The sequence below is a fragment of the Cucurbita maxima genome, unplaced genomic scaffold, assembly GCF_002738345.1.
Source record: "Cucurbita maxima cultivar Rimu unplaced genomic scaffold, Cmax_1.0 Cma_Scf00023, whole genome shotgun sequence".
NCBI classification, from domain to species: domain Eukaryota; kingdom Viridiplantae; phylum Streptophyta; class Magnoliopsida; order Cucurbitales; family Cucurbitaceae; genus Cucurbita; species Cucurbita maxima.
This window is the reverse complement of record NW_019272039.1, coordinates 3,053,921-3,081,033: the sequence shown is the minus strand read 5'-3', so window position 1 is coordinate 3,081,033 and position 27,113 is coordinate 3,053,921. Positions and strand designations below refer to the sequence as shown.

The 27,113-nt window shown below is 38.0% G+C and overlaps 5 protein-coding genes, 1 long non-coding RNA gene and 1 pseudogene across 11 annotated transcripts; 4 read left to right on the top strand and 3 right to left on the bottom strand.

Moving 5' to 3' along the window:
- Positions 1-313: 313 nt before the first annotated feature.
- Positions 314-2,257, bottom strand: LOC111497248. Its single transcript, XM_023147994.1, has 3 exons — positions 1,696-2,257; positions 1,411-1,596; positions 314-860 (listed from the first exon to the last, which is right to left on the bottom strand). Exons 1-3 carry the CDS (start codon positions 2,167-2,169, stop codon positions 567-569), a joined length of 954 nt encoding a protein of 317 aa, XP_023003762.1. The 5' UTR covers positions 2,170-2,257; the 3' UTR covers positions 314-566.
- A 116-nt stretch (positions 2,258-2,373) lies between these two features.
- Positions 2,374-3,007, top strand: LOC111497249. The gene is made up of 2 exons (XR_002720588.1): positions 2,374-2,529; positions 2,910-3,007. It is a non-coding gene; the product is annotated as an uncharacterized LOC111497249 (long non-coding RNA).
- Positions 3,008-4,224: 1,217 nt separating this feature from the next.
- On the top strand, positions 4,225-9,485 carry LOC111497243 (probable serine/threonine-protein kinase abkC). 2 transcript variants are annotated; one of them, XR_002720587.1, is made up of 6 exons: positions 4,225-4,507; positions 6,317-7,652; positions 7,917-8,186; positions 8,625-8,780; positions 8,961-9,139; positions 9,250-9,485. XR_002720587.1 is itself a non-coding variant. In XM_023147985.1 (5 exons), exons 2-5 carry the CDS (start codon positions 6,324-6,326, stop codon positions 9,078-9,080), a joined length of 1,875 nt encoding a protein of 624 aa, XP_023003753.1. In that variant the 5' UTR covers positions 4,225-4,507; positions 6,317-6,323; the 3' UTR covers positions 9,081-9,485. The 2 variants fall into 2 exon arrangements, 1 of the variants encoding a protein (XP_023003753.1); XM_023147985.1 differs by having other exon boundaries at positions 8,961-9,485.
- A 375-nt stretch (positions 9,486-9,860) lies between these two features.
- Positions 9,861-12,609, top strand: LOC111497246 (PI-PLC X domain-containing protein At5g67130-like). 2 transcript variants are annotated; one of them, XM_023147992.1, is made up of 9 exons: positions 9,871-10,123; positions 10,211-10,291; positions 10,378-10,500; positions 10,592-10,729; positions 11,104-11,202; positions 11,314-11,617; positions 11,707-11,930; positions 12,069-12,155; positions 12,316-12,609. In XM_023147992.1, exons 1-9 carry the CDS (start codon positions 10,118-10,120, stop codon positions 12,490-12,492), a joined length of 1,239 nt encoding a protein of 412 aa, XP_023003760.1. In that variant the 5' UTR covers positions 9,871-10,117; the 3' UTR covers positions 12,493-12,609. The 2 variants fall into 2 exon arrangements, with proteins under 2 accessions (XP_023003758.1, XP_023003760.1); XM_023147990.1 differs by having other exon boundaries at positions 9,861-10,291.
- Positions 12,610-12,711: 102 nt separating this feature from the next.
- On the bottom strand, positions 12,712-18,855 carry LOC111497422. The gene is made up of 15 exons (XM_023148204.1): positions 18,450-18,855; positions 18,271-18,372; positions 18,131-18,196; positions 17,976-18,041; positions 17,604-17,891; positions 17,432-17,507; positions 17,198-17,345; positions 17,084-17,119; positions 15,073-15,732; positions 14,867-14,971; positions 14,565-14,687; positions 14,287-14,457; positions 14,060-14,189; positions 13,739-13,948; positions 12,712-13,429 (listed from the first exon to the last, which is right to left on the bottom strand). Exons 1-15 carry the CDS (start codon positions 18,840-18,842, stop codon positions 13,307-13,309), a joined length of 2,697 nt encoding a protein of 898 aa, XP_023003972.1. The 5' UTR covers positions 18,843-18,855; the 3' UTR covers positions 12,712-13,306.
- A 1,755-nt stretch (positions 18,856-20,610) lies between these two features.
- On the top strand, positions 20,611-21,505 carry LOC111497421 (annotated as a pseudogene).
- Positions 21,506-23,505: 2,000 nt separating this feature from the next.
- LOC111497244 (floral homeotic protein APETALA 2-like) lies at positions 23,506-27,108 on the bottom strand. Of its 4 annotated transcripts, none has more exons than XM_023147986.1 (10): positions 26,579-27,108; positions 26,399-26,424; positions 26,201-26,231; positions 25,873-26,106; positions 25,713-25,757; positions 25,497-25,591; positions 25,237-25,409; positions 24,891-25,118; positions 24,543-24,775; positions 23,506-23,521 (listed from the first exon to the last, which is right to left on the bottom strand). In XM_023147986.1, the coding sequence occupies exons 1-9, from the start codon at positions 27,076-27,078 to the stop codon at positions 24,572-24,574; spliced, it is 1,536 nt and encodes a 511-aa protein (XP_023003754.1). In that variant the 5' UTR covers positions 27,079-27,108; the 3' UTR covers positions 23,506-23,521; positions 24,543-24,571. The 4 variants fall into 4 exon arrangements, with proteins under 4 accessions (XP_023003754.1, XP_023003755.1, XP_023003756.1 ...); XM_023147987.1 differs by having other exon boundaries at positions 24,543-24,769; XM_023147988.1 differs by lacking the exons at positions 23,506-23,521; positions 24,543-24,775 and having other exon boundaries at positions 24,931-25,105.
- Positions 27,109-27,113: the final 5 nt, after the last annotated feature.

Here is a 27,113-nt window from a genome sequence, read left to right as displayed (position 1 = left end):
TATTTTAATATTATCGAAAGCAAATTGAAATAAAATGAAAGTAGAGACTAAAAAAATAAATCCATGTTGGAAGTTAAATTATAGTCAACTTAAAAAATGAATGTTCTGATGTCGTCAGGCTTTCCCGAGAAAAAATAAAAGAAATTGGTTTACATAAACACAAGTCGCGCTGAATAGAATTTTCCAAGTAATCCGCACTTTGTGTTTGAATTGATCCGGAAGGGGTTAAAGAAAAGTCCTCACGTTTTCTACGGATAAATTATAAAACGAAACTGGTAAGGTGTGAAAAAGGAACAGATAAGCAACTGTGCAATAAAAATAAGAACAAGGATCATGGGACTGATTACTGTCTGAATACAACCAAACCAGGAAGCTTCATTTTGCTGAAGATTTCAATTCAAAGAGGGTGGGATCGTTTCATTCAACGTTCAAAGTAAGCCTTATGAGACCATGGGGACCCAAACACATATTATAATACCCATAAAAAAAAAATCATATCATAAAATATAAAACTGTGAATGTGAACACCAATCATATATGAATGTAAGAAACATATTGTTTTGCTTTTAACCTGATGAGCGGTAGGAGCACTTATTCCTGAGGGAGATGGGCTTGTTCATGTTGGCGGGGTCCATGACCACGGTGCAATCCACGCTCTTGTAGAATTTGGGCTTCACTAACTTGCCCAACACATTCGCTGTGGACCGGACCGTGAATTGAAGGTTCAGGGGAACCGGTTCGATCGGCTTTCCGTTCACGCTGCTCAGGCTGGCTCCACCGCCGTACAACGGAATGCCGCTTCCTTTCATGGTTACCACTATGGCTCGTTGGCTCTTTCTCCCTTGGTGGAACTTTTGAATCTGCATTTCCAACGCTTCCCATTTCATCAATACATATATTCTATTCTTTTCCTTTCACTCCATAATAATCCATCCTCCACTTCACCACCATCTTTTGATGTTTAACAAATATCTTATACCAATGCTTATTAAACACGCTTCCCTCCCTTTTCCTACGCCTCATTTAATAAACAAACAATTTGTTTTAAGTAAACATTAGAACTGAGTTCAAAATATAAATTTTGGAAATAACATTGGGTAATTATTTTTAACACCAATCTTTAAACATAATGGGGAAAACTAAAAGTAAACACAATAAAAAACTATCGAATGGTGGTAATTATTTTGGAATAAAATAGAAAGCAAGAAGCCAGAATTTAATGTCTGTATGCATAAGTAGATCTAGTGAATCCAAAGCATATATCTAAATTATATTTTAAAAACAAGGCAATGTCCCCTTGTCTGATTCATCAACTAAAGAGACAAAGAAATGTATCAAATGATTCACAAGCCTGCGCATTAGAAAAGCGGTGCAAATTAATGAGAGAGTTTTAGGGTAGCGATTGCATACGGTTCCAGAGGCAAGTGTGAGCTGGGAATACGAAAGCTGAAGCGGAGTGGAAGTGACATGAACGCCGAAAAACGTGGCCGTATTTCGAAATACGAACTTCACCGTCGCGTTCATGGTCGCCAGATCAGTCGCCACTCCTGAAAAATCTGCCCCCGCTTGGATCACGAACTTGTCAAACAAAATGCTCTGCCAACAGAAAACAGAAAACAGAAAACCATATCCACTCATTAACCCACTTCCTTCCGTAAATCCCAAGATTAACCTTGTAAATAAAAATCCACTTACTTTCATGAGAATGGTAGGTTTCTGAGGCCGGCTGGCACCCCACAAAATCAGCGAAAACAGAGAGAAAAGAACCACAAAACTAATAACAAATGCAAGGAAGTAGCATCGACGGCTAAACCCATCGGAGCTACCGTCGTCCTCGAGGAGGCGCTCTTCTTCAATGGCATCGAAGCGCTGCCACGGCTTGGGAATCTTGTGATTGGCGGCCTTGCGAGATCCGGGCTTGACGGAGGCGGAATATCGGGTGGAGGAGGAGTCACGTGAGTGAGGGCCCAACGAAGAGTTGGAGTGCGAATGAGGGGGGGACCCCATTGGGCTGAGAACTGGGCTCGAGTGGAACGAATTCGTCGTCTTTTCCCCATCGTGCGAATCCCGTGACGGACTCTGCACATAGTACACCGGGCGCCGCGAGCTGGGCGACGAGGGCGTCAGGCTGCTAACCTCGGAGTCGGTCTTGGCCAGCACCACCGACATTATGGGAGAGGGTGGAGTAAGAGATGAATGAGAAAGTGAGAGAAGAATCTGTCTTTTTATTATTATGGGAGTGAGTGAAGTGAATAGATGGAAGGAAGGCCAAATATTTATACCACGAATCTTGGAGAAGCGTAGGCGTTGGGAAAGCACGTTGGAGTGTGAATTTGTTTACACAATGTCCAAAGTATTTTGTTGGAAACGAAGGGCTCTAATTAAAGAAAGGGAAGGGAAGGGAAGGGAAGGGAAGGGGCAAATTTTGCAGCACAGATCTGGCGATTAGAGACAAGTGCAAGATTTTGTGAGATTTATGGGGTTTGCTTGAGGGTGGGCCTTTGGCGAACCAATCGTCCTTTCTTTGAGGTACGTTTATTATTTATTATGAATACGACCGATTGATTATGATGCGGGGCTTTGTAATGCATATCCAACCAACCTTATTTGTATGCACCCAGTTTCAACTCAAGTATTGTCTCTCTCTCTTTATTCCATTAACTATTTCAGATTCCTATATTCATAAAAAATTTGAGCTCATACAACCTAGATTTGCCTTAAATATGAGATTCCTATATTCATAAATCATAATTTCAACATATTCATATATCAAATGTGCCCCCTCAAACCTGACAGCCTACTAAAAATCCTCCATAATAAGTAAAATATATCACACCGACCTAAAATTATATATGTAGATTTTAATATTTATTGCATTTTTCCTTATTATTATTATTTTCTTTTTGCAGAAAACAGGCGGATCGCATCTAGATCTCTAATCTCAGGGTCTGGACCTATCGAGCTTGGGCTGCCATTCTTTGAAGTGGGCCAGCCCAATAATGGCTTGAAAAAAAAAACCACTTCATTTTTGGGAAATTAATCTTTTTTTTTTTCTTTAAAATTCTGACTTAGTTTGGTGTCTAATTTTTGTTCTGTTTTACGTGTAAAATAAAATTTTAATAATTGTGTTTATCACTTTCTAACTGTTTTTTTAATCTCTGTCACAATTTAATTTATTTTATTTTAGTCAACCCACATTTATAAACATATGAATATAGGTTTTGATGTTAATGGGTCAATTAATAAAACTTTTCTGTTGAGATAATAACAAATAAAATTGTCATGCGGCAATGTACAAAGTTGACATTTTAATTAAAAAATATCAGTGTATGTATATATATTTGAACCATAAAAATAAAATTAAATCTAAAGAGTTACTATATTCATAAATCATATTTCATCTGGATTAATAGATTCAAAATTTCGCCTTTTTCAACTCTCAATATTTCATCTTGAATCAGGTGAGTTGAACAACGATCTAATGAATTTCTAGAGATTTTCGATTTAATATTTGCCCAAACTATTCTAGAAGAGGGAAATGAAGCTCTAGGCCAACCTTTGTGTAAATTGAGTTGATCGATTCATTTGCCTGTTTTACCCTACATTCAATTGAAGTGATTTTTCTAATTGATAGAGTCAATTATTGGTATGTCATTCTTTTGAAAATTAAGGAAACCAACTATTTAATAAGGAAAAAAAAAAAATCAGGCCTATTGCTCAAGCTCTCCCCTCTACAAGAACGAACGAGTTGAAGAAAAATGAGTTTGAACTAATCTGAGTCTTGAGTCGATCTTGGTTGATATCAATCAAGCTCTTCCTTCTCTATTGTTTTCTCGTATATTTCTGTTTTTCAAACTACAATCAGATTGCTGGCTAATATACAAATATGCTTAGAAATAAATAGGAGTAATCATATATGTAATGTATTAAGTAATAAAATATGGGAGTTGGTTTAATTGTGAAAAACGAAATGAGATCCTAAAACAAACAATGTTAGAAGAAATCAATGACTCAACTAGGCTTAGAAAATAGTTTAATTAGTCTGATTGTAGGAAAGATGAGTAATTTAGGGAACATATGCTATTATGAGGAGTAAAATTGAAACACAGAAAATTCAGTATTTTCATAAACGTAAAATGAAGGGACAAATTCTATATTTAGAGTTTTATTTGAAGTTTGCACCAGCTAAGGACGGCGGCAATATAACGATACTGTCAGTTATTACCCTTTTATTTTTTCCTTCCAAAATGCAGCCCTAATTTTCTCAATTTCAGTTCAACCCTCCCTCCCTCCCTCTTCTTTCTTTATCACTCTCCATTCCCCCCTTTCCCTCCATCTCAGATTCCAGCTTCACCCCTGTTAAATCCACCACCCCGCGCCCGCGACCAACCGCCACCTCTTCGCTTCCTCCTCTCCGCTCTTTCTCCCCTTCGAGATCCATCGCTCCACTTGCGGTTTGCAGACTCAAGGTCCTCTTCTCCCGTCATTATTTCCTTTCTCTTCCTCGGTAAGATTGATTTTTTATTCACATTCTCTTTCTTTTCGGTTTCTTTGATTTATGTCCTCTCAATGTTCACCTCCCTCCCCCCATCCACTTGATTTCTTTTAAGATCGACGTTACTTGCTGATTCTTTTAACAATTTTTTGGTGTTCAATGCTACCTTAGCTTTGGTCACCTTCTAGTTCTTACTTTCGTTTGAATTTACAGATTGAATATAATTGGCAGTGAGACAATTGGGAAACTAGTTCTCTTCCTGTTACCAATTTCTTTTTGCTCAATCAGATTGACAGTGAGGAAGATTCAGAATGAAAATCTATGAGAGACGTGTTAGATGGTTGATTTCGTATTCTAACATGTGAATTCTCAATTTAAATAAAATCCAGGACGCATCACAAAAATAAAGATATAGGAATAATGTTGAAGGAAAACTTAAGTCTGGAATCATACTGACTTCCCTTGCGTTTTTAGGACAAATAATGAGAATAATGGACAATGTTTTTTTGCTCTTGAAGCATGTGTTCCCATTAGTTATTGGCTGCCTACAGCTTCAAAAATAAATATTTTTTAAACGAACTAGGTGCAAGTAATTTGAGTTCAAATGTCATTTGTATTTCTTAAAAAACATGGATAGCTTTAGTTTTGCAATTCTCTTTTTTTAAAAAAACCTAAATCTTGATCTAGAATGCCTACAATTTTTCCAAGTAAGACACTTCGTATCTCGTTGTATCAATCATGTAGATCATTTTTCTTCCTTATTTTTAGGAATTGATTTTTCTTATGGTAGGAAAGTCATATGTCGTGATCTTAGACATTCTCCAAAACAAATAAATAAATAAATAAAATGAAAACTACTTAGAGTTGTTACTCACAAACTTGTTAAAGAAAATTATACTTTGTATAGATATAATGAAATGATTTTTCTTTTTGGAGTTCAACAATTAGGGATAGAGATTTGAATATTTAATCTTGAGGAGAGATATGTTATGCCTTGCCTAGTTGAGCTATTCTTATATAGAAATGAGTTAAATGACTAAGGTCTCCTTAAAAATGAGTTTGCTCACTAGCAGTCTTTTTGTAAAGTAATCTGCTGAAAAATAATTGTTAAGGTCTCTACTGCATGTGGTTTAGCCATCAGTTGCTATTAATTGTTAAGCTCATCGTCTACAAGCTTGAATTGCATTGCAACACTATTATGGTAATTTGCACTCAACATGGACCTTATGACTTGTCCAACAAACACAGGAAGTTGCGACGTTTTCACTTATGGCAACACAACTCCTTTGTTACCCCTCTCCTGTTGTTTTCGTTATATTTATATGAAAGACCTAGTAGTCTGAGTCACAATTTGGTGATGCCCAAACTTTAGAAAAGTGCCAAAGATCGAATTGTTTAGAAAATACTTGTAGGCATCTTGACCATCTGCATATGATTCCACTCAAAAAACCATGCTATTGAAAAATCTGCAAGTAATTTGTGACAGGATTGGTCATTTAATGATAGAGACTAAAAGGAGTATTTAATAAAATATAGGAATTAATTTTCTGATCTGAAATTATGGAGAAAAAAAGAGCAGAAAGTTAATCCAAACTACAAAGGCTAAAAGTGTTTATTTTTTCAATAAGTTATTAATTTGGAAAATCTAATTTGCTGGAATGTATTCCAATCGTTAATTTTTCTGATTAGGTATTTATTTATCTAATTTATACCCATGAATTCTTGTGCAAGCTTAACTACCTGTCTAAAGCCCAACATTTCTTGTTATTATCAATTTTTTGTTTTTATATATTGCTGCTAAAGTAGTTTGAATACATGCAGATATTTGATGTTGGGGAACATAAGGAAGGCAGTGCGTTCACTTCATACAAGCCACAGTCTTAGACATTTAGAAGTGAGGAACAGCAGGAAAATTGTTACACTAGAGCCTCTCTTTCACAACAGATTGTTCTCACATTATAGATTTTTAGCCAGAGGACATGCCTCCTCCCCTTTGTACTCCACAATAAGAAGTTTAAGCTGGACCAGGAATTCTAGAAATATTTGTATCTGGACAACCAGTAATGTTGTTAAACGCCGTGCTCAATTTGTCTGGAAAAGGCTTTCCTCCAAATTCTCTTCCAATGGCCGTAGTTTTCCCACCTTAAATGAAGTTGCTCAAGCATTCTGCTTGGCCATGTCTCGTTCTCACCTGATGGTTCCTGGTATATTTGCTTTTACATGTGGAGAGCTAGCATGTGCCCAAAGAACTTTCTCAAACGTAGACCACTTTTCATCTCAGAATTCTTTCTACATCCGTGCACAAGATGGACATGCCTATCTGATTGCACTACTATTTTCTACTTTAGAAGGCATTATATTATTATTTAGAGCTCTTTATTTGGCAATGTTGTTCTCGCCTAGCATATTGATGGCTCCATTTGCGGATGTCTTTGGATTTCACTTCAGGAGGCTCTGGCTTCGGGTTGTTCACCGTTCTTTGGAGAAAGGTGGTCCAGCATTCATTAAATGGGGTCAGTGGGCAGCAACACGGCCAGATCTCTTCCCTAGAGATTTATGCATAGAGTTATCAAAGCTTCACACTAAAGCTCCAGAGCACAGCTTTGCCTACTCGAAGAAAACTATAGAACGGGCATTTGGTCGAAAGCTTTCTGAGATATTTGAGAATTTTGAAGAACAACCTGTTGCATCGGGAAGTATTGCTCAAGTACATCGAGCTTCTTTGAGATATCGATACCCTGGTCAACAAATAGCGCCCATGGTGGTTGCTGTAAAAGTCAGACATCCTGGCGTTGGGGAATTGATTAGAAGAGATTTTGCTATAATTGATTTTGTAGCAAAAGTCTCCAAGTTCATTCCTACTCTCAAATGGTTGAGATTAGATGAAAGTGTCCAACAATTTGCTGTTTTTATGATGTCTCAAGTCGACCTTGCTAGGGAAGCTGCACACTTGAGCCGCTTTATTTATAATTTTAGACAGTGGAAGGATGTTTCATTTCCTAAACCCGTGTATCCACTTGTTCATCCTGCTGTTTTAGTCGAAACTTATGAACAAGGGGAAAGTGTTTCACACTATGTTGATGAGCTTCAAGGATATGAAAGACTCAAGTCATCATTGGCACACATTGGGACACATGCTCTTCTAAAAATGCTTCTGGTAATATTACTTGTATCTTATTGCTGCAGCTTCGCAGACTGTTTTTCCTCTTTCTAAATGATTTTCATTTATCTGCCAAGAAACCATTCTTTTCTCTCTTTACCTCCACATGCACTCATCTAATGTCAGAAATTGTAATTTCTTGGATGTGTTTTCATTTTACACTGTTTTCCAATTCCAAGATGGTTTCTTTAGTTACTTGAGTGTTGCACGTTTCTTGATGCCAAGGAGTTTAATTTTTTTTCTTCTTTTTTTTCGTTTCAGGTGGACAACTTTATACATGCAGACATGCATCCCGGAAATATCCTCGTCAGAGTGTCAAATGAAAAGTCCCGTCGGAAGCGACTCTTCAAATCAAAGCCTCATGTTGTCTTCCTTGATGTAGGCATGACTGCTGAACTTTCTGGAAATGATAGAGTAAATTTATTGGAATTTTTTAAGGCAGTTGCTCGTAGAGATGGCCGTACTGTTGCCGAACGTGCCCTCAAATTAGCAAAACAACAAAATTGCCCAGATCCAGAGGCATTTATTGAGGTAAATAGTGTGTAATTATTACTTTTCATAAGCTTTTAGAATAATTGTGGTTTAGGCTGTGGAATGCGGAGTTGAGCTTTTAATGTCATTTGGTAACTACACTGTTTCTTGTTTTTTAGAAACATGTGTTTGGGCATTAGTTCTTTGTTTCTTCTTTCTCATTTCCAAGGAATTTTCTTTAAATTGTATTCAAATTTTTTAAAATAAATTTTTGGTTTCTTGTTTCTTGTTCTTATTCTTATTTTAAGCATCAAAAGTGCTGTTTTATTGGTTTTTTTCTTGCAAAATGAAAAATATTAATTGAAAGTAAAGCGACAGAATAATTCTTTAAAAATTTGATTCTCAAGTAGGACTTTCATTCCAACCACTTTCTTTTTTTTCCTCACGAATTTTGTCGGTAGGTTTTTTGTGATGGTATATCTGATCCCCTGTTTACAGGAAGTGACTGAGGCGTTTGCTTTCTGGGCTACTCCAGAAGGTGATCTAGTTCATCCGGCTGAAGCCATGCAGCAATTACTAGAGAAAGCGAGACGTTACAGGGTCAACATTGATGGAAATGTCTGCACTGTGATGGTGACGACATTAGTTCTTGAGGTAACTTAAGTCTGCTTTTGCCATATTGACAAGATTGCATTTATACTACAAAATTTCCCCCTTTTTTCTAGGAAGGATGTATTTTAGAGTGTGGGAACTATTTTATGATCCAATGACTGTCCCCAATTGGGAAGCACCTATACATTTCTGTGATTACTTATATTTCTCATTTGGATACAGGGTTGGCAGCGGAAACTTGATCCTGCTTATAATGTGATGGAAACGTTGCAAACTCTATTACTGAGAGCTGATTGGGCTAAATCTCTTTCCTACACAATTGAAGGATTGATGGCCCCGTAGAATGAATGATGTTTTTGTCTGTCTGATCTGCTCTGCTCCAACAAAACAATTTTGACGATGTAAAGGGAGAAGTTACAAAGTATCAAGTTAAATATGTTGTTATTTTACAGTTCAATATTGTATTCTCATAATTTTTTCCACTAAGCGTTCAAATTTAATTTTTTTAAAGCTCAAATATGCGGCAGACGCGGTAGATAGAAGTATAAAGCAAATAATGGATGGGGTAAGCAACCCAAGATTGTTTTGATTTTACTGTACTTGGTAATGTAAAGTTTAAGAGCATTTGTGCTGCTGGTAAACAGGAGCAACAGGGGAGAACATATAACCTTCGTAACTGTTTCTCTTTTGTATTTGATTTCCTACACATTGAATTAAATAAATCATTCTCCCGAGTTTAATAGAGTATATATATGTTTGGGAGTCCACTCGCGCTCGGCTAAACTGATGTTACATGTCATGTCGCTGTTTGTCCTAAGCTCCTCTTGCTCGACAAGCTTGGTGATGGACAATGTTCGAATGTTTTCATAAATTTAAACAATCTTCTCTACTGTCGTAAAATTGACCAATTCCAACACGAGCTTATTATTAGCCTTAGGGGATAATCCAATCCATGGTTGTCCTTTCCATCAAAATACAGAATTCATAGTTAAAGTGTTTCCAGTGCCACTCCTTTTGGCATTCGTAAGATTGGAAAAATAACAGAACCTTAAATGAACTAAAATAGAAGGGATGAATATAATAATAATAATAATAATAGAAGGAGAATTATATTTAGAAACTTGTTGTAGCATCAGAAACATGTTTGACTATCAATCAAAATAGAAAGTAGAGATAAAATTAGATTCCAGTTTTACCGAACCCGCTGTTCTTCAACCGCAGGATAAAATAAATTGGAAAAATCCGACCCCAAACCTGAAAACGCCAACAGAAGAAGCCTCTGTGATTTATTTAGAAGCAACACCAAATCAAATCATACAGAAAAAGGTCCTTTCGGATATCGGAGACATCAGGTTCTCTCCATCGGAGGCTTCCCAGAAATGCAGGCATGCCTTTCTTTTCTCATCTCTCTCTCTCTCTCTCTCTCTCATTTCTCTTGCATTCCAATTCAACTTGCTCTTCAATGGTGGCAGGGATTCAAAGCAGCCATTTGTTTCCAGTTTCAACTTCTGTTTATTTCACTCTGTCTCTTCACCTTCTCCTCCTCTCTCAAGGTTTTCGTGTCTCTTCTCAGTTTTTGTTCATCGCTACTAATCTCGTCTCTCTTCCTTCCCTGACAATACCTTCTGCCCCCTTTCAGATGGGAGAAACTTGCTCCTCCGGCGACGAATGTGATTCCGGTCTGCTTTGTAATACTTGCCCTGTAAATGGAAATACGCGCCCTAGATGCACTCGCATCCAGCCTATTAGTCCGACATCCAAGGTCGGTCTCCACAATATATAATCGCCTCTGATTTTGAGTTTCGCAGGGAGAAATTTCTTCGATAATTTTGCGTTGTGCTTGTATTGTTCAGGTAAAAGGGCTGCCATTCAATCGTTACTCATGGCTTACGACTCACAATTCGTTTGCTCGTTCCGGTGAGAGATCTGAGACAGGATCGTTCCTACTGACGCCCACCAATCAGGAAGATACGGTCACCACTCAACTAAATGTGAGTTCTCATTCATTACCCTCTCCTTCAGCCTCTTCCGCTTTCATTTTTCCTTCTTTAAAATAGAAACATAAATCTTTAAATTTCCTGCCAACCAAAAAGATTTCTGTTTCTTTGTTTCTTGACGGAACCAGCAAACAAATTAATTTTTTAAAGAAATCAAATAAAGTGGAACAATCTTATATTATTTACGTGCGTAATCTTTTTTAAATGTGGAAAAGCGGAGCAGGTGGACCGTCCCTACCTGCAAATCTCTGAGGCCGATAAAGAAATTGGTGGCTGTCAAACTATGATCCAGTTATTCTCACTTCGACAATTTTAATACAGAATTTGTGGTTCTATTTTTTCTCACGATTAATATGATGAATTTGTAGAATGGAGTTCGTGGACTAATGCTGGACATGTACGACTTTCAAAATGATATTTGGTTGTGTCACTCCTTCGGTGGCCAGTGTCTGAATGTAACTTCATTTGTAAGTGCTCTGCCTAATTCTTTTAATAAGTTTGGTATACATAATTTAATCATGAACTAATAATTAAGTGACTGTTTTCTAAAGAAGGTGATACTGTTGTCTTCCTTCCAGAAACCGGCAATCAATGTATTGAAAGAAGTTGAAAAGTTTATGGGAGCAAACCCAGAAGAGATTGTCACAATCTTCATAGAAGACTACGTGATGTCTCCACAACGCTTGAGAAAGGTGTTCAATGCCTCTGGACTAGATAAGTATTGGTTTCCCGTTTCCAGAATGCCTCTAAAGGGTGGGGATTGGCCAACCGTCGATGATATGGTGAAGCAAAACCAGAGACTGCTAGTTTTCTCCTCTACACAATCGAAAGAGGCCTCAGATGGCATCGCTTATCAGTGGCGCTATGTCCTGGAAAGCCAATGTAAGCTCGTTCTATTGTTCATTGTACTTGTGTGTGTTGTTACGACTCTTATGACACTTAAAAAGCGAGACCGTGGGATGCATACTCAGATGGAAATGAAGGAATGAAGCCTGGATCTTGTCTGAACAGACCAGAGTCGCCTTCCATGGATACAGCAACCATATCCTTGATCCTCCTCAACTATTTTTCTACTAATCCCAACAAAACGGCTGTTTGTTACGATAACTCTGCCTCATTAATTAGCATGATGAATACTTGCCATCAAGCAGCCGGCAAACGGTGGCCAAATTTCATTGCCGTTGATTTCTATCAGGTATCATTTTTCAGCGAGTTTACAGTACTTGCCTCTAAATTTCTCTTCATTTGCTCGAGTAGGACGGAACTGAAAGAACGGGAATTGAGTTTTTTTTATACATTTATAACTTCGGTACTTCCGTTCTTTTGCTTGTAGAGGAGCGATGGTGGAGGTGCACCAGAAGCTGTGGATGTAGCCAATGGCCATCTCACTTGCGGGTGTAATAATATTGCCTATTGCAAGGTTTGTAGCCTATATTATGAGGAAAATAAATATTTACTCTAAAATGCGTTTGAATTGAAGAGAAACAGATGCATTTAGTATTTGAAAAATGTAAAAGACCTGATGTGATGGCATTTGAGAAATGGGGTATTGGCTGACGGAAAATTGAATGGATGAGCAGGGAAATACAACGGGCGTATGTGATAACCCACCGGTTTCTCCCCCTCCACCGGCCGCCTTGGAAAGTCCAGTTGATGCGGGAGACTCCGATGGCGCACACTCTAATGGCAGAACAGTCGAGATCAGTTGGTTGCTCGGAACAATTTTGACCGTGACACTGTTCTTACGCTTCAATTAGTGGTCATTATTCTGATCGGGTCCCTTCCCTCCGATGATATTGACAACCAGTTTATTGGTTCCATTCTTTTTACTACGTATACAAATTATAATCTTCAAATCAAATACTTTTGAGAAATGTCCAATGATGCATACAGCTGGATAAAGAACAAGTCTCATGGCATTTAATTCTAGCTATAAATGCATTAAAATCATCATCAATAATAAAGGGCCAAGTCTGTCAAAAAGGGATGCTCAAATATTCATTTCTATTTCGAAATGGACCACTGGTTTTTTTAGAGAGACAATATCATAGCTGTCAAGTAACACTTTCCTGGGAGAAAATGATAGCAAATTCATGTTACATGGAGCAGAAGGGACACCTTAACTATTATGCCCAATCAGGAAACTGTTGTCACATTCATACATTGTTGATAAACTGGATACAACTTAATATAACCTACAAATTGAAATTAATGTTTATAAATGAACTATGGATGCTCTACTTCAAATTTTTCCTATTATTTTCAAATTTCTCATTATGAACAGTGAGGGAATGGAACCGACAGTGTAAGAAAATAACAATATACCTTAGGCTCGAATACCATCTTCGGAGGGGCATTGACAGAGACATGAATTGATTTTATCTTCAATGGTGTAAGGACTGCAATGGAAACTATAGACAGCAAAAATGATGTACATAATGGGATTGACATTGCTGTGACCGTGTAGGGCATTTTCTAAATGGAGGATCTGGCATTACAGTTACGAATGACAACTCGAGTGTCCCGAGCTGAAAAGGTTGCTGCTACTTGTCCAGATTTTATCGACTTATCTCATTGTCGCATACTGAGTTCATCCACATTGCTGCCACCTAATTCTGTTGCCTGCCTCTCATTTAAACCATCCTTCAGATTGTCTGAATGTGAGTTCTCTGGGTCCTTTCCAGCTTTGCGATCCTAAGGACAAAATTGCAGACTTGGTTTAATTATGAATTTGAAACACATTTACCTGTAAGAGATTGGAAGAGATGAATGGTGCATTCAATGAATTAAAGGTTATGTAATTCCCAACTGAAGCATATTTTTTAATTTCCCAGCTGTGAACTAATGAATTCTTATGAGGAAAGGAATCATTTGCTAAGTAACATGAAGAAGTGAGTTAAATGACTACTTGATTTGCATTTTTTGACAAATTAGGAATAAGATTTCCTTTGCATCAATTGTGCAACTCCTAACTTGCTAAGTATTGATGAATTTGCTTCTTACCCCTTTAAACGTAGCCTCTTCAGCTTCAAGCATATGAATAATATGTCCCATTTTTGGGCGTTTCTGAGCATTTGGGTCCACGCAGCGTAATGCAACAAGAAGCGCCCGCTTTAATGCTCTCGAAGTAGGCTTTTCAGAGAGCTTTGGATCCAATACGCCCTCTGGATTCCGGTTACTGACCATTCTCTTAAGCCAATCGATCAAGTTCACCTGTAAAATTTAACCTCTGCAAACTCATAACCAAATAGAAGGAAAACGGAAATCTGAAGAATAGTTTATCCAGCACTTGATCATGAATTTTCTTCAGAGCATGGAGCATACCTCATCTGGAGGACGACTATAGTCGACCGGGTTCCTTCCTGAGATTATTTCCATAACAAGTATTCCAAAACCATACACATCACTTCTTTCATTTAGCATACCCGTACTTGCATATTCTGGCGCTACATAGCTGGAAAGTAGTATAAATCCCATTACAATCTCTGTATTTACACATCAGAAACCCAAAAAATATGTATATAGACACATCCCAAGAGACATGTACATACCCAAATGTTCCCATGACACGGGTTGTAATATAACTGTTATCAGAGCATAGTAGCTTTGCAAGCCCAAAATCTGAAACCTTGGAATTCCATTGCTTATCAAGTAAGATATTGCTTGATTTGATATCCCGGTGAACAACCTTCGGTTCCAATCCCTCGTGAAGGTAAGCTAGCCTACATATGCAAGCCACAATACATCAATGCCAAGAATGTAATGCAGGCCAGGAACAGGTGGATGGAGAAATTCAAACTTGTTCAATTGAGTTGAAGCTAGACAATACCCTTTAGCGGTTCCAAGAATGATATTCATTCTGATCTCCCAGGTAAGAGGACTGTAAGATCCTACTTCCCCATGAAGCCATTGTTCCAAGTTTCCATTATTTATGTACTCGTATACAAGCATCCTATCACATAACATGAAGAAGAAAAGGCAGATTTTAGGACTCAACTTTCAACGATCAACATGAAGAATTAAATGCAAACAAACAAGAGAATAACAGAATGAGTACAGTCTAATCTTTAGAATTGTAAGCAAGCTGAAAGAGAAAAGGCAGCAAAGGTATTTGGGCAAAGAATAGAGTACCTATGAGCACCTTCAGCACAGTATCCCAGCAATCTAACTAAGTTCTTATGTCTGACTCGTCCAATTGCTTCAACTTCTACTTTAAACTCCTTCTCGGCTTGTCCTCTACGAAAAATATTATTCATTAATGCAAGTCTCAGTCCACAAACAAAGGCAGAGGAAATTAAAGTTGAAGAAATTAATGCATAAAGACTGAAAAAGAGTACCTATTGTTTAGCAAATTCTTAACAGCAACCTGAGTTCCATCCTCCAATATGCCATGGTAAACAATTCCATACCCACCTTCACCGATTACGTTATCAGGGGAAAAACCATTAGTCGAAGCTTCAAGCTCTCTGAGAGTGTACCAATGCCCCCAACCCAAATGCGAAACTTCAGGCACCACTATAGGCAACTGATCGCCACCACATCGGCCCTCTCCACTGCCCTGCGAGGAAGACGACCGACCAAGTCGCTCAGGATAGGAAATCCTATGATCCTTCCCGATCTCAATATTAATTCTATTCACTCGTTCTTCATCCTGAGGCAACGAAAGCAACGCTTGCCGCTCAATTCCGGGGATAAGCTCCGGCTCTGGAAGATGGTCGACCTGAAAATGGGGTCTAGTTGGCTTGTGTTCTTGGGTTTGAGCGAGGGCATGATCGATTCTGATCTCTTGAATTTCTTTGGAGTCAACTGGAATTGTGGGTCTGTGAGAAATCTTCCTGCGAGAGCGTTTGGAGGCAATCCAAAGAGAGATTAGAAACAGAAAAAGCACAAAAGCAGCTCCAACACAAACCCCAAGTACAACCCACAAGCGTAGGCCAAAAATAGAAGTCTGGCTGGAGAGCTGGTCGGTCATGGAGCCTGATTTGTGATCAGACATTCATTCTAGCTATCCAATTTAGTTTCACCAGAATCACAGAGCTCCTCCTACACACCCGCCCCCTAAACCCAAAGAATCGAAGGGCTAAACTTATAGTCGGTGGTCAGAAGAGAGACGCAAGAGAGGCGGGAGGCAGTGAAAGAGAAAGATGAGTAAAGGAAGAGTAAGAAGCAGCTGGCATGATGGGACCTTTTGGAATCCATAAAATCGCAATCCCAATTTAGTGTTTTGTTGGGATTCCCACTAGAATTTACGCGGGTAGAGAAATCCTTACGAACTTCATCAAACTATGCCATGCAACGCGAGAAATGGCACTCATTAAATACATAATTTTGTTTCAGCTGAATCACCTCCGCACAAATATCGCCTTCGGTAGGCGGATCCAACCTCCCAAAATAGTAAACCAAATATTCGGAAAAAGTTGTCCAGTATGGATCACCCTCACCCTCATTATTTCATTCAACTGCCTCCACCCTACGTCTAAAAAGATTTGACTTTTTGACCCATCTTCCACTCATTGGACAATAATTTAACACAAATCTTAAATAGGAACATTTGGTTTAATTTTATTTATTTAACATCCAACAAAATCTCTTCTTTCTGCTGAACCTTGAAGATAACGACAAATTCTCTAATAAAGTTAAAAATATATATATGAAAGTTCACTCATTTACATTATTATGCGATGACTTTCTGCAATTTTCATTTATCTCTAATTAATCGTCTATAACTAATAAGTAGACTAACAAGTAGAACACATGCCCATGCCTTGTGAAAGAGTTGATACCTTGAATGCTCTAAACATTTGTGACGTGCCCATCCTGAAATGTTCATATTGTGAAGTTCAAAGTTAATTATTTTTAATAGCTCTAAAATCGAGATCTTTACTGGATCCAAACATATTCTGTCAAAGGCAGATTCCATCGTTGACCGAGTGTCAAAAGTATGTTCTCGACTGCAGAAGCTTAAACTGATTAGGTGTTAAAGGGTATTGGGGATGAAAAATCAGTGAAGAAAAGTGGAATTAGCTACAGGTTGTCTCCCTTTTACATGTTGATTCAAAATAGATGGGCTGGAATGAAGAGTTGTCGAAGGAGCACTTTCTCTAAAGTATCACAGATGATCGAAATATATATATTAGAAACAGGAAACATGGGTAAACCCAGAAGATGGATGAGAAAAACGATTCAACCCATGAAGTAATGATGAAGAAAATTCACTCAGAACTTGAATGCAGAATTGTACAAGAGGGGATAACTGTGCAGATCCTCTCCATAATTAACCAGCTCAATGCTTGCGAATAGTTTTAACAGAACGTAGCCACAGAGAATGTCAACAATCTTTATCATTGCGGCCCTGTTGTTTCAGTTGGTCTTCCTGTGTCTATGCTGGAAAAATATGCGAACCAAAAGTAAGGAAAATGACAGAAAAACAAAAGGAACCAAGTTGGATTTAAGTATATTTACCCATTGAAAAGGGAAGGGAACACATGGCTGTGCTCTGGAGTGTTTAGAACCACACCTGACCGGTTGCCTTCAATGATGCACGGTTCCACTGAAACGCAATTCTGCAATTCTTGCAAATCAGGCGCTGCTATGTTATAGGGTAATGACACTGCAACAAACAAAGCAAAACACAATCTCATTTTGTTGATTCTTAAGAAGTCATGGAAATGGAGTATTTACGATCAGATTAAGCACCAAAGGGAGTCGTCTCCGATTGAGTCGCATTCACTTGGTGATCTCGCTTTACATCTGTGCCAATCTCCTTCAAACGCTACATCCAAAGTTCAAGCATTGTGAGTTCTAGTTTTTGTTGAAGGGGTTTTTGATAAATTCTGTTTTCAAGCTAGGGAGTATTGGAAAGTTTTACCTTGGAGGATTCCCTCGAGTAAAAGGGGAGTAGATGACCCTGGACGGGAGGGACCAATTCGAATGGAGTTTCTGCATTACTTCTTCCAATGTCTGGCATGAAAGGATGGATGGAGGCAGCCTTTTGGTCAGGCAAGCTGAGAAAAACCCGGTTTGGTCTTTCTTGGTCAGAGGAAAGTGATCTGTTTTCTTCAGTAAAGTCCATTCTCATGTGGGAAAGCTGGCGATACTGCAAAGTTCCAGGCAAGTTCATAGGATGCAAACTCAAGCCATGATTCATTGACAGCATCTGGTTGGTTGATGTGAATGAAACCAGAAATGAAGTAAGAGAATGTTATTATTTATGTATAATTACAAAAGACGGCGAACCCACCTGAACTTGAAGTTGCAGCTGCTTCAGATATTCAATTGCCTCGTCCAGCATCGAGGCCTTGTCTGTCTGTTCCAACCAACAAACAACATAACTCAAAAAAAGGGAGATGGAACCATAACCAAACGGCAATTAAATTTTGAGATGAATTGTGTTGCCTTGTTAGAATTGGGGATCAGATTTTGGAGGGCCTTCATTTTCTCATTAATTCTGCTCCTCCTTCTCTGCTCGGAAAAGGGATGAAAGTAAGATCATGGTTATAATGTTTCGAAGGTAAAACAGAAGGAAGGAGCAGTACCTTTTCGGAGAGATTATGAACTTCAGCGGCTCTGCTTCTCTTGGAAGAACTGCGAGGATAAGGCTTTGAAGGCATCTCTTCAATCAATGCCTCCAGACCCTCCTACGCATTTAAATAAACAAAAGAGCTGCAAAAGAAAGGAAAAAAAACAGAACCCAGAAGAGGAATGAAGTAGTTACCTCACTTTCGCAGTCAAACTCATCGTTTTCGTGGTGATCACTAGCCCCAACTGATGTAGAGGACGCATTTGGAGGTGTGGGTGTGGGACAAGAGCGGAAGGGATCATGTAATCCAGCTGATGATGCGGAATTCGCGAACTGTTCTGAGGAATCGACGGCGGAGATCCGGTGGGCAGGTAGTGCATTAGGCGTAGTGTAGGAAGGGGGAATGTTTTGGGGTAGGGGGGTGATGGGTCTACTGTTGGAGGAGAGGTCAGAGAAGATGGAGGGAGAGGAACGTGGCAAAATGTGTTGCAGAAAGAGAGAGATTTCGTCGGAGGAGACGGCGGGGAGAGTCCACGTGGAAGAAATACATGCATTTGGATCGCATTTGTTGGAAATGGAATGGTCCATTTTAGAGCGAAGCAGAGGAGTGTTGTTCTAACTTGTCATTTTAAATTACTTCTGAAATGACACTGTTTTGAGTATCGGGTGTGTTCAGCATCGTCGTCTCCGCTCCTCTACTCTTCCAAAATTATTTTTTGTATAAATAATATTGGAATGTTTTAATAATAATGAAATTTTGACGAGAAGGTGGGGAAGACGCGGGGAGGGAGCGAGTAGGGAAGAGAATAGTAAGAGGATGAGCTTTCGGGGAGCGTGGTCAAAAAACTGTCAGTAAGTGAACCATGATTGGACCGTGAGTTAAGATATTTTAATCTTTCCACTCTCCTCCTCTCGCACGTGAGCCCCACCATTTTATTTTATTCTAATTAACGATTAATGTACCCCTCCATTTTTTTAAAAATTGGACAATATTTTTTTTCTTTTAAAATAACGCTTGTTTTCGTAAAACTCCATAATATTTAACAAAATTTGGCTCCCATTTTTTCTTTTCCTTTTTTTACGTCATTTCTGCTTCTTCTTCTTTTTATTTATTTATTTATTTTGTATTATTTGATATGGGTTAATACTGACACATTTCATCGTTTAATGGGACTGTTCTTCTGTCTTCTAACCAAGAGACTGTGCCCAATATACACAAAATTTTACTCCAAACGCTACATTCAAACCTATTAGGTTGTAAATTGACTGTTATGAATGTGGGTTCTCCTTAATCAAAATTATTATCTACTCTTTTTGTTAATCGTTAGATGTATTTGTAAATAAATAATAATTTAGACTTTCCTTTTTCTCCGGTAGGAAGGACAAGTACTAATTTTGGTTCCATGCTTGCAATTTCTAGTCTCCATCAACTTAGAAACGGTTGAACCCACAACACTTATTCGAGCCCATTCCTAATGGGCATGGTATGACTATCTTGAGAATGGTAGAGATGTTCTCCTTATATTTACTACAACCTTTAGTAAAGTAAAGTAAAATATATGTGAAACAATTCATATTTGAATATATACTAATATTTGGATTAGATATTGTATATGTTTTGATTCTTTTTAAAAAAACAATTCATCATCCCGATAACACGCATGATTAAAAATGAGATAATTTGACAAAAACTTTTAAAAAAGAGTTGATATTATATATTAAGGGATAAAATTGAAGTGTAGAGTAACCTATTGAGTGTTAATTAAACAAAGTTAGGCAGTGTTTAAATATAAGTTTAATAAAAGGAAGTTCTTAATTTGGTAAAAGAAAGAAAAGGCATAAATGATAAAAGAATCGCACGACACAGACACGTGCAATTTAATACCTCGGGAACATACCATTTGCTAAAAGTGAAGGTCCACCAATCAAACCACATACCGAAAGTGATGAAATTGGAGTGTGTTGAAACACCGTGGGCCGTAGGATTAAATAATCTGCTGCAAATCTCGAGGCCTCAATCATTCTATCCTCTGGACACGTCGTAATGAGGAGACGACGGGGAAGGCTGGCCCATTGATCCACTGCGTAGTGACGTCACTCGATGTTCCAGTCCCTCGAAAAAGATATTGCTAAAAGAAAAGAATTTTGATACTGGTGATGTGATGTCGTTTCAACTCTGTTCCAATTCCCAGTAGCAAACCTTTTATTTTCCTTGGAAAAACTTTATAAATATAATTTCAACACCCAATCGCCCGGCTCAATTTCCAGCTTTTTCGATGAGATTTTGATATCTGTGAGGTCTTACAGTGCTTTGCTGAGAAGATCGATGACTTGGGCAACATCCGATTCGACGATAATGGAGGAAATAAGGGAATATCCACCCGACCTCCAGACTCTTTATCCGCCAATTGTTGACGACATGAATCAATGGACTGTGCACAAATCAGAGACCCTAAATTCTCGCCGACAACCCATCACACACCTTGCCTCCTTTCACCTTCACTCTCACAAGGGGGTCAAACTGAATGCACTCATCCAATTCTTAAACACATAAATCACACTCAAATCCTTCCAAAATTCAATCAAGTTTAAAATAAGCTTTTACTTGGAGAGCTTTATTAAGCAAAAATTATATATAAATACGTTTTAATTTCGAACGTTGTTGAATAAAACCAAAAGGTCCAAGAATTTAAATATGGATTAGAGAATAACAGTAAACCAAAACGAAAGCCCATTGGAGGGCTTTTACTTGGCGTTACTCGTAAGATTGATTTCAGAGAAGGCCCTACTTTGCTGGTTTTTGACCAAATGCTCCAACAAGTATCTAAATTGAGTCAACTTACAAAATTAATTATAGTGATAACCAATTCTCTGTTATGCATCTTAACCACATCGTTCATGTGGTATTTAAATATTACAGGGAACATATCATGGGACGTTTGATTTTATCTTTGTGGATGCGGATAAGGATAGTTACTTGAATTACCATAAGTAAGAGGGTTATTGATCTTGTGAGAATTGGTGGTCTGATTGGCTACGACAACACTCTGTGGGCTGGGTCTGTGGCGGCGTCGCCGGATGCTCCTCTTAGAAAGCACGTAAGGTATTTTAGAGACATTTTGTTGGAGTTCAAGGAAGTATTGGCGGTTGATCCTAGGATCGAGATTTGCCAACTGGCGGTCTGTGCCGTCGTATCAGCTGATCATAACTCATCGCCATTGTCTCCCAACAAATTTGATGTGGTTTTGTAGGGAGATGAAATTGGAGGTAGTTGAATGAATAAAAGTTGTTACCTTTTATTGGATTAAGACAGATTTGACTGGTGGCTCCAAAGTCAACAAGAACTACTATGCTATGTTATCTTTAAAAATGTGACCTTTGTTTTTTCTTTCTTATTTTAATTAGGTATTCAAGTCTCTTTGAAAGTATAAAGATTTGGAGTTGTTCATTTCATTTTGCTCTTTGTCCAAACGAGAAGTTGTTTGTTAAAGGTCGATTTTGGGTTGCCACATTGAACACGTCTCTGCTTCTTATTCCATCACCATCTAATTCCATTTCAAAAGGGCATCATCTCAGAAGTCGCATCATTTCTTTGTCGCCTCTAAAAGTAGTAACCTGAGAATATAGGCATTCCCTTTTTAGCATTAATTTGATTTGTGTGTTCTTCAAAGCTAAGCCATATTTTGTCCGTCATATCAGTCGCTAAGCTCAGATGATGGGAATTCATGAACCTTCCTTTTCTGGAAGAAGGATTTTTTATTTTTTTTGTTCTTCAATGGGCTTTCTGTATTATGGGTCTCGAAGTGGAGAACGGCCCATTTGAAATTAATCTGAATTAGGGTATATATAGTTATGGGGAAGGGAAAAGGAAAGCAGGGTTCAAGTGTATGAATTAATTGAAAAGCCAAAAGGTTGGATAAAAATGCACCTACCTTAACCTAATTACACTTTTTGGGCATTTAAAGGAAGTAATTAAAGGAGGAAGCAATTGGTTGGGGTTGGCCAAGAGGTGAGAGGTGAATAATGCGTAATTTTAAATCTCAACAATCCCCAACTTTCCTAAACAGGAAACTCTTTACTTTGGTAACCTAAATATAAGGGAAGGCATTGTGTTGTTTGTGTATTAAAGAACTATAATGTTAATTACTCACTAAAATGTAGAGTAAGATAGATTTAGAAAATAAAAGATTGGTTACACCAACAGTTTTGTAATAATAAATGAATGCACAAGTTGAAAGTGAGGAATTTTGGAGTTTGATTAGTATATGATACAAAATATGATAGAACAAAGCTAAGAATGTGGTCCAGTGGGTTATTTTATTTTATTTATAAATTTAATTTAATTTGGAGTTAGTGGTGGTATATGTTTGGTTTGCTTACAATGTACACCCAAATAATTGTATAATTTGGTGAACAAGTGGTATTAACTATAAGGTTGAGTTGAGATTATGCATACTATATATTATTATGATTAAAAGATGTTATCTACTGGGAGAGAAGAGTGAGAAGGAGAACCCAGCTCATACGTACGTACGTACGTACATACTTACTTACTTACTTACTACGCCCTTTCTTCGACGTGTACTACTTCCTTTGATTTGTAGTCTAAATTAATTGAATGTGGTGGGGGAAGTGGAGGAGGCATCAAATGCCATAAATGGAAATACACACTCAAATTTTTTCTTTTTTCTTTTTTTGTTCTAAATCATGGAAATACACAAAACAAACCCACTGCTTCAACTTTGGTTTGAAGTTTTCCCCATTGGGGATCGTGTTTCTGTATGAGATGTATATGCATCACCGCTATCCTCTGCTACCTCTTCTCTCTTTGCTGTGGCTGTGGCTGTTGGACAATTATTTTCAACGCTAAAACCTACCTACCTAACTCATAGGGGGCTTATAGGTAGACTGGGATTTTTCTTTTCTTTTTTTCTTTTTTGAATGTGTTTACATCTGAGGTTCTTTGCAGTGTTTCATAGATTCGATGCAAAGCCCAACGAAACAAAAGGATGTAGAGAGGTGAGCATGTTCTTATGTTTATATGTTATGTTATTTTAGACACACAAATAAGACTCCACTTTGTTGGTTTGTTTGTTTGTTTCTTCCATTTCTTGCAATTGCATTTCACTGGATATTATTACTCACTTCTCTAATTAATTTAGTTGCTTAATCAAATTAATAATATTAATAATAATATACACAATCATATCTCAAATCCATTGGTTGACTACATATTAAAAGGGGGTTTTGATGAATAAAAAAAAGGGCACCCACAAATGGGTGAATGTGGTAGCACCCTTTTCAGACTTTATATTATACTAATCAGGGGGGGATAGATTAAAATAATAAGTGATGACGGTCCGAGTGACGAAATTTGCATCCAATATTATATCAATTTCCACCAAACTTTACGAAAATTATATAAATCCCAACAGGGTTTGGGTTTGAATAATCCCGCTGTCATCGAAATAATCAAATCCAGTTGAATTGAACTCAACTCAGCTCTGGTTTTCATTTTTTTTAATTTAATAAACCATTCATAATCAGATCCTATTATAATCACAAACTTGGTGTCCTAGAATACGAAGAAAAAGTGAAATAATAAATAAATAAGTACATATTATTGTTATTATTAAGTGGTGTAGTGAAAAGGGAGGGAGGAAACAGGAAGGGTTTGGGGTTTGGGGTGTAGGGATGAAAGGAACGAGTCGTCATAATAGTACTGTCTGACTGCTTTTGGCCTGTGAGGGAGAATTGATTCAAAGGACACCATGATGCTGACTATTCATCCCCCCATTCACTGCCATTCCCAACACCCTCTCTCTCTCTCTCTCTCTAACACGCCATTTTTCTTCTTCTTCTTCTTTTTTACATTAATATAATAATACATAGTAAAATTTTAAAAAATGAGAATCGTTTCCAGAATGTTGATTGAATATTGCAACACAAGCGTTGTAAGGCAATCAATCAAATAACCATACACTACTTTACAATAACACCGTATTGAAACTTCTTCAAAAATTATATATATACCAATTCTGAATTGCTAATCAACGTATTGAGTTGTTCTTGCTCACAATCAAAAAATATATATATCTACCTTTTTCTCTACCCATCACATTACGTTCAATTTTCAGGGGGATTCATTTCTCCTCCTTTCTTTTTAGATTCTCATCGGGAACTGGAGACTCACAAATTTAAAATAATAGATAACAAAATTAAGCTTTCATCAATCTTTTGTTTTTTGTTTTTTTTTTTTTTTTTTTTTTTTTTTTTTTNGGAAAATTTAAAAAAAAAAAAAAAAAAAAATGAAGATGTCAGGAGGGTCTCATAAGACAGTGAAACCCATTGTTGTGCAGCCAATTTTTGGAAGGGGGTGCGAATCCTGATGATGCTGCAGCAGTTGCAAGAGCTTGAGATGGCCCCGAACAATCGACAACTTGATTATGATCATTTAGAGACAGTGATAGATCGCTTCCTATTCGCCCTCCTCCACCATTACTGCTGCCCCCAAACTGAATCTTTAAACAAACAAAACAAAACAAACAAACATCCAAATTTTTCTTAGTTCCTCTTGTTCTTCTTTTTCTTGTCTAAACAAACATATGCATATATAGTTAAAGCAGTAGCACCCACTTGATAATTGAGGGTTGGATTGTGATTGTGATTGTGATTGTGATCCCCACCCGCCACCTGCCGGCTGAATTGGGCGTGTCTTTGCATTTCAAATGAAGCTGGAGATTGAATGTGCGTTTGGCTTAGACGCTGCATCGTTTCACTCTCCAGGTACCTATTATTTCTTCCCTCTGCCGCCTTCAAATGTTTATTTCCACCTGCTCCACTTGATTCTTCTACCAAATTTAGCTATTCAGAATAAATATTGTTGAAATTTATTAAAATTGGGAGACATATAGAGATAAAAAGGTCCCATTACCTTAATTAAGCATTAAAATATATTATTAAAATGGAAAGTTGGAAGAACCTGAGGACGCCTAAATCCATGAGTGCGTTGCCAGTCGTCTTCCATGGATAGAGGAGCTGAAGAAGAAGAAGAATGGTGGGGATCTATGGAAGGCTTTGGGGTGTCGTTTTGGTTTGAGCTTGAATTTCCCAAACTCAAATCAAGACTGTGATCTCCCAAATTGGCGGTTGAATCTGTAGAATCAGAAATTAAAACAAAATTTTGCAAAATTCATTTACCACAACAACTTAAAAACAATGCTCTCTTTTTTTCCTTTTTACCAGTTATAGGATTCAGTTCATTCTGATAGATGCTGGGATCGAAATTAGTGACAGCTTCCTTGCCATTACACTTGATTGCAGCTTTATCATAAGCCCTATCGTTTATCATCATCAGATTATTTCTTTTCTTTTTTTTTTTTTTAAATAAATAAATAAATAATAATAACATCAACAATGGCAGATCCTTCCTGCATCATTGTAAACAATAAAACTCACCTTGCAGCTTCAATTTCCGTATCAAACAAACCCAAATACACATACCTGTAAAATCCAGGGAACAAAAGAAAAATGGAGAAGGGGGGTCTTAATATGTTTTTAATTATTATTATTATTTTTAAATGAAAATAGAAGAAGAAGGGGGGGCGGGGGGGAATACTTTTTGCCAAGAAATTGGCCCATTCTGGCCTCCCATCTTCCGCACTTGTGAAGCGTTACGCCTCTATACTTGGAGCTTCCTCTGGGAAACCCAGTGCTCTGTCGGCGCAGTACATGCACAAATTCCTCCTTCGTTAGATTTCCCATCTGTTTTAAATCCTCCTCGTAATCTTCGATGCTGAAGTTTATGTCCGCTTCCACTCCGCGGAATTTAATGGCCGCTCTATCGTAAGCACTGCACAACGACATCAACAACAGCATCAATTTCCCATTTCAAATTTCAATTCTGGTTAACACACACACAGAGACAAGCGAACATAAGTGCTCACCGAGCAGCTGCATGTGCCGTGTCGAATCCACCTGTAACCAATTCATTTGACGCGGAGGAGAAAACCAAATCTCTTCGTTAGAAGACCAGAAATGAATGATATCCACGCCCCCACCCCCCCCAAAAAAAAAAAAAACAATATTAAATAATAAAAATAAAATAAATAAATAAAAAGTAAGCAATACCAAACCAAACATACCCAGATAAACCTGCTTTCCACAATCCCTGTACAAACCAAGAACCAAACACACAAAAAATTCAAATTCAAATCAATTCCAAAAGCAGAAGTGGGTTTTCGGGAACAGAAATTGCAGTAGACAGGGCAAGAGAGAGAGAGGAACATATATTTATTTTATAAAAGATTGTTAACGGAGCGGACCAAATATGTGACTCCCAACGGCCGGTTCTCCGGTAGAAAGTGACGCCACGGTACTGAGAGCTACGGGACCTGGGTCCGCGGCGACTCTTCTTAATGGGCTGGGAAATCTCGGTGGACTTGATGGAATTAGGAGGAGCGGGTGCGGCAAAAGGATCGGGATGCCCAAATTTGACCCCAACCCAGTGAGCCTGAGGGAAGGTAGAAGCAGTAGTTGGAGAAGGAGAAGAAGAGGAAGAAGAGATTTGAGGGTGTTGGAGTGGGAAAAACTGGCGTGTGACGGGACTGGGTGCGTTAATTTGCATGAGTAATGCGTTGGGGGTGGGCGCGTCTTCATCGGATCCATCCTCCACAAGCACCGCGGAAGAACTGGAATTTGAAACGGATCCCACTCTTTTCCCCTTCTCCTCTTCCCCCTCTCCCTCAATCCAAGTCTTCGCTGACCAACACCCTTCCGATTCATCCTCCTTCCTCTCATCCGGACAATCGTTCAGATCCCACATTTTTTTCTTTTTTCTTTTTTTTTTTTTTTTTTTTT

What these genes read in the sequence shown, in the direction of transcription:
- LOC111497248 (XM_023147994.1), bottom strand. Translation starts at nt 2,169, where the DNA reads ATGTCGGTGGTGCTGGCCAAGACCGACTCCGAGGTTAGCAGCCTGACG. An exon ending in AACCTACCATTCTCATGAAA is followed by an intron (nt 1,597 to 1,695) that starts GTAAGTGGATTT and finishes TTCTGTTGGCAG; the next exon opens with AGCATTTTGTTTGACAAGTT. An exon ending in TCACACTTGCCTCTGGAACC is followed by an intron (nt 861 to 1,410) that starts GTATGCAATCGC and finishes TTGGAAATGCAG; the next exon opens with ATTCAAAAGTTCCACCAAGG.
- LOC111497243 (XM_023147985.1), top strand. Translation starts at nt 6,324, where the DNA reads ATGTTGGGGAACATAAGGAAGGCAGTGCGTTCACTTCATACAAGCCAC. An exon ending in CTCTTCTAAAAATGCTTCTG is followed by an intron (nt 7,653 to 7,916) that starts GTAATATTACTT and finishes TTTTCGTTTCAG; the next exon opens with GTGGACAACTTTATACATGC. An exon ending in TGACGACATTAGTTCTTGAG is followed by an intron (nt 8,781 to 8,960) that starts GTAACTTAAGTC and finishes ATTTGGATACAG; the next exon opens with GGTTGGCAGCGGAAACTTGA.
- LOC111497246 (XM_023147990.1), top strand. Translation starts at nt 10,118, where the DNA reads ATGCAGGCATGCCTTTCTTTTCTCATCTCTCTCTCTCTCTCTCTCTCT. An exon ending in CTATTAGTCCGACATCCAAG is followed by an intron (nt 10,501 to 10,591) that starts GTCGGTCTCCAC and finishes TGTATTGTTCAG; the next exon opens with GTAAAAGGGCTGCCATTCAA. An exon ending in ATAATATTGCCTATTGCAAG is followed by an intron (nt 12,156 to 12,315) that starts GTTTGTAGCCTA and finishes ATGGATGAGCAG; the next exon opens with GGAAATACAACGGGCGTATG.
- LOC111497422 (XM_023148204.1), bottom strand. Translation starts at nt 18,842, where the DNA reads ATGGACCATTCCATTTCCAACAAATGCGATCCAAATGCATGTATTTCT. An exon ending in ATCGGAGACGACTCCCTTTG is followed by an intron (nt 17,346 to 17,431) that starts GTGCTTAATCTG and finishes TGTTTGTTGCAG; the next exon opens with TGTCATTACCCTATAACATA. An exon ending in AAGAATTTGCTAAACAATAG is followed by an intron (nt 14,972 to 15,072) that starts GTACTCTTTTTC and finishes TATTTTTCGTAG; the next exon opens with AGGACAAGCCGAGAAGGAGT.
- LOC111497244 (XM_023147986.1), bottom strand. Translation starts at nt 27,078, where the DNA reads ATGTGGGATCTGAACGATTGTCCGGATGAGAGGAAGGAGGATGAATCG. An exon ending in CGTTGGGAGTCACATATTTG is followed by an intron (nt 26,425 to 26,578) that starts GTCCGCTCCGTT and finishes TGGTTTGTACAG; the next exon opens with GGATTGTGGAAAGCAGGTTT. An exon ending in ATGGATTTAGGCGTCCTCAG is followed by an intron (nt 25,119 to 25,236) that starts GTTCTTCCAACT and finishes TATTCTGAATAG; the next exon opens with CTAAATTTGGTAGAAGAATC.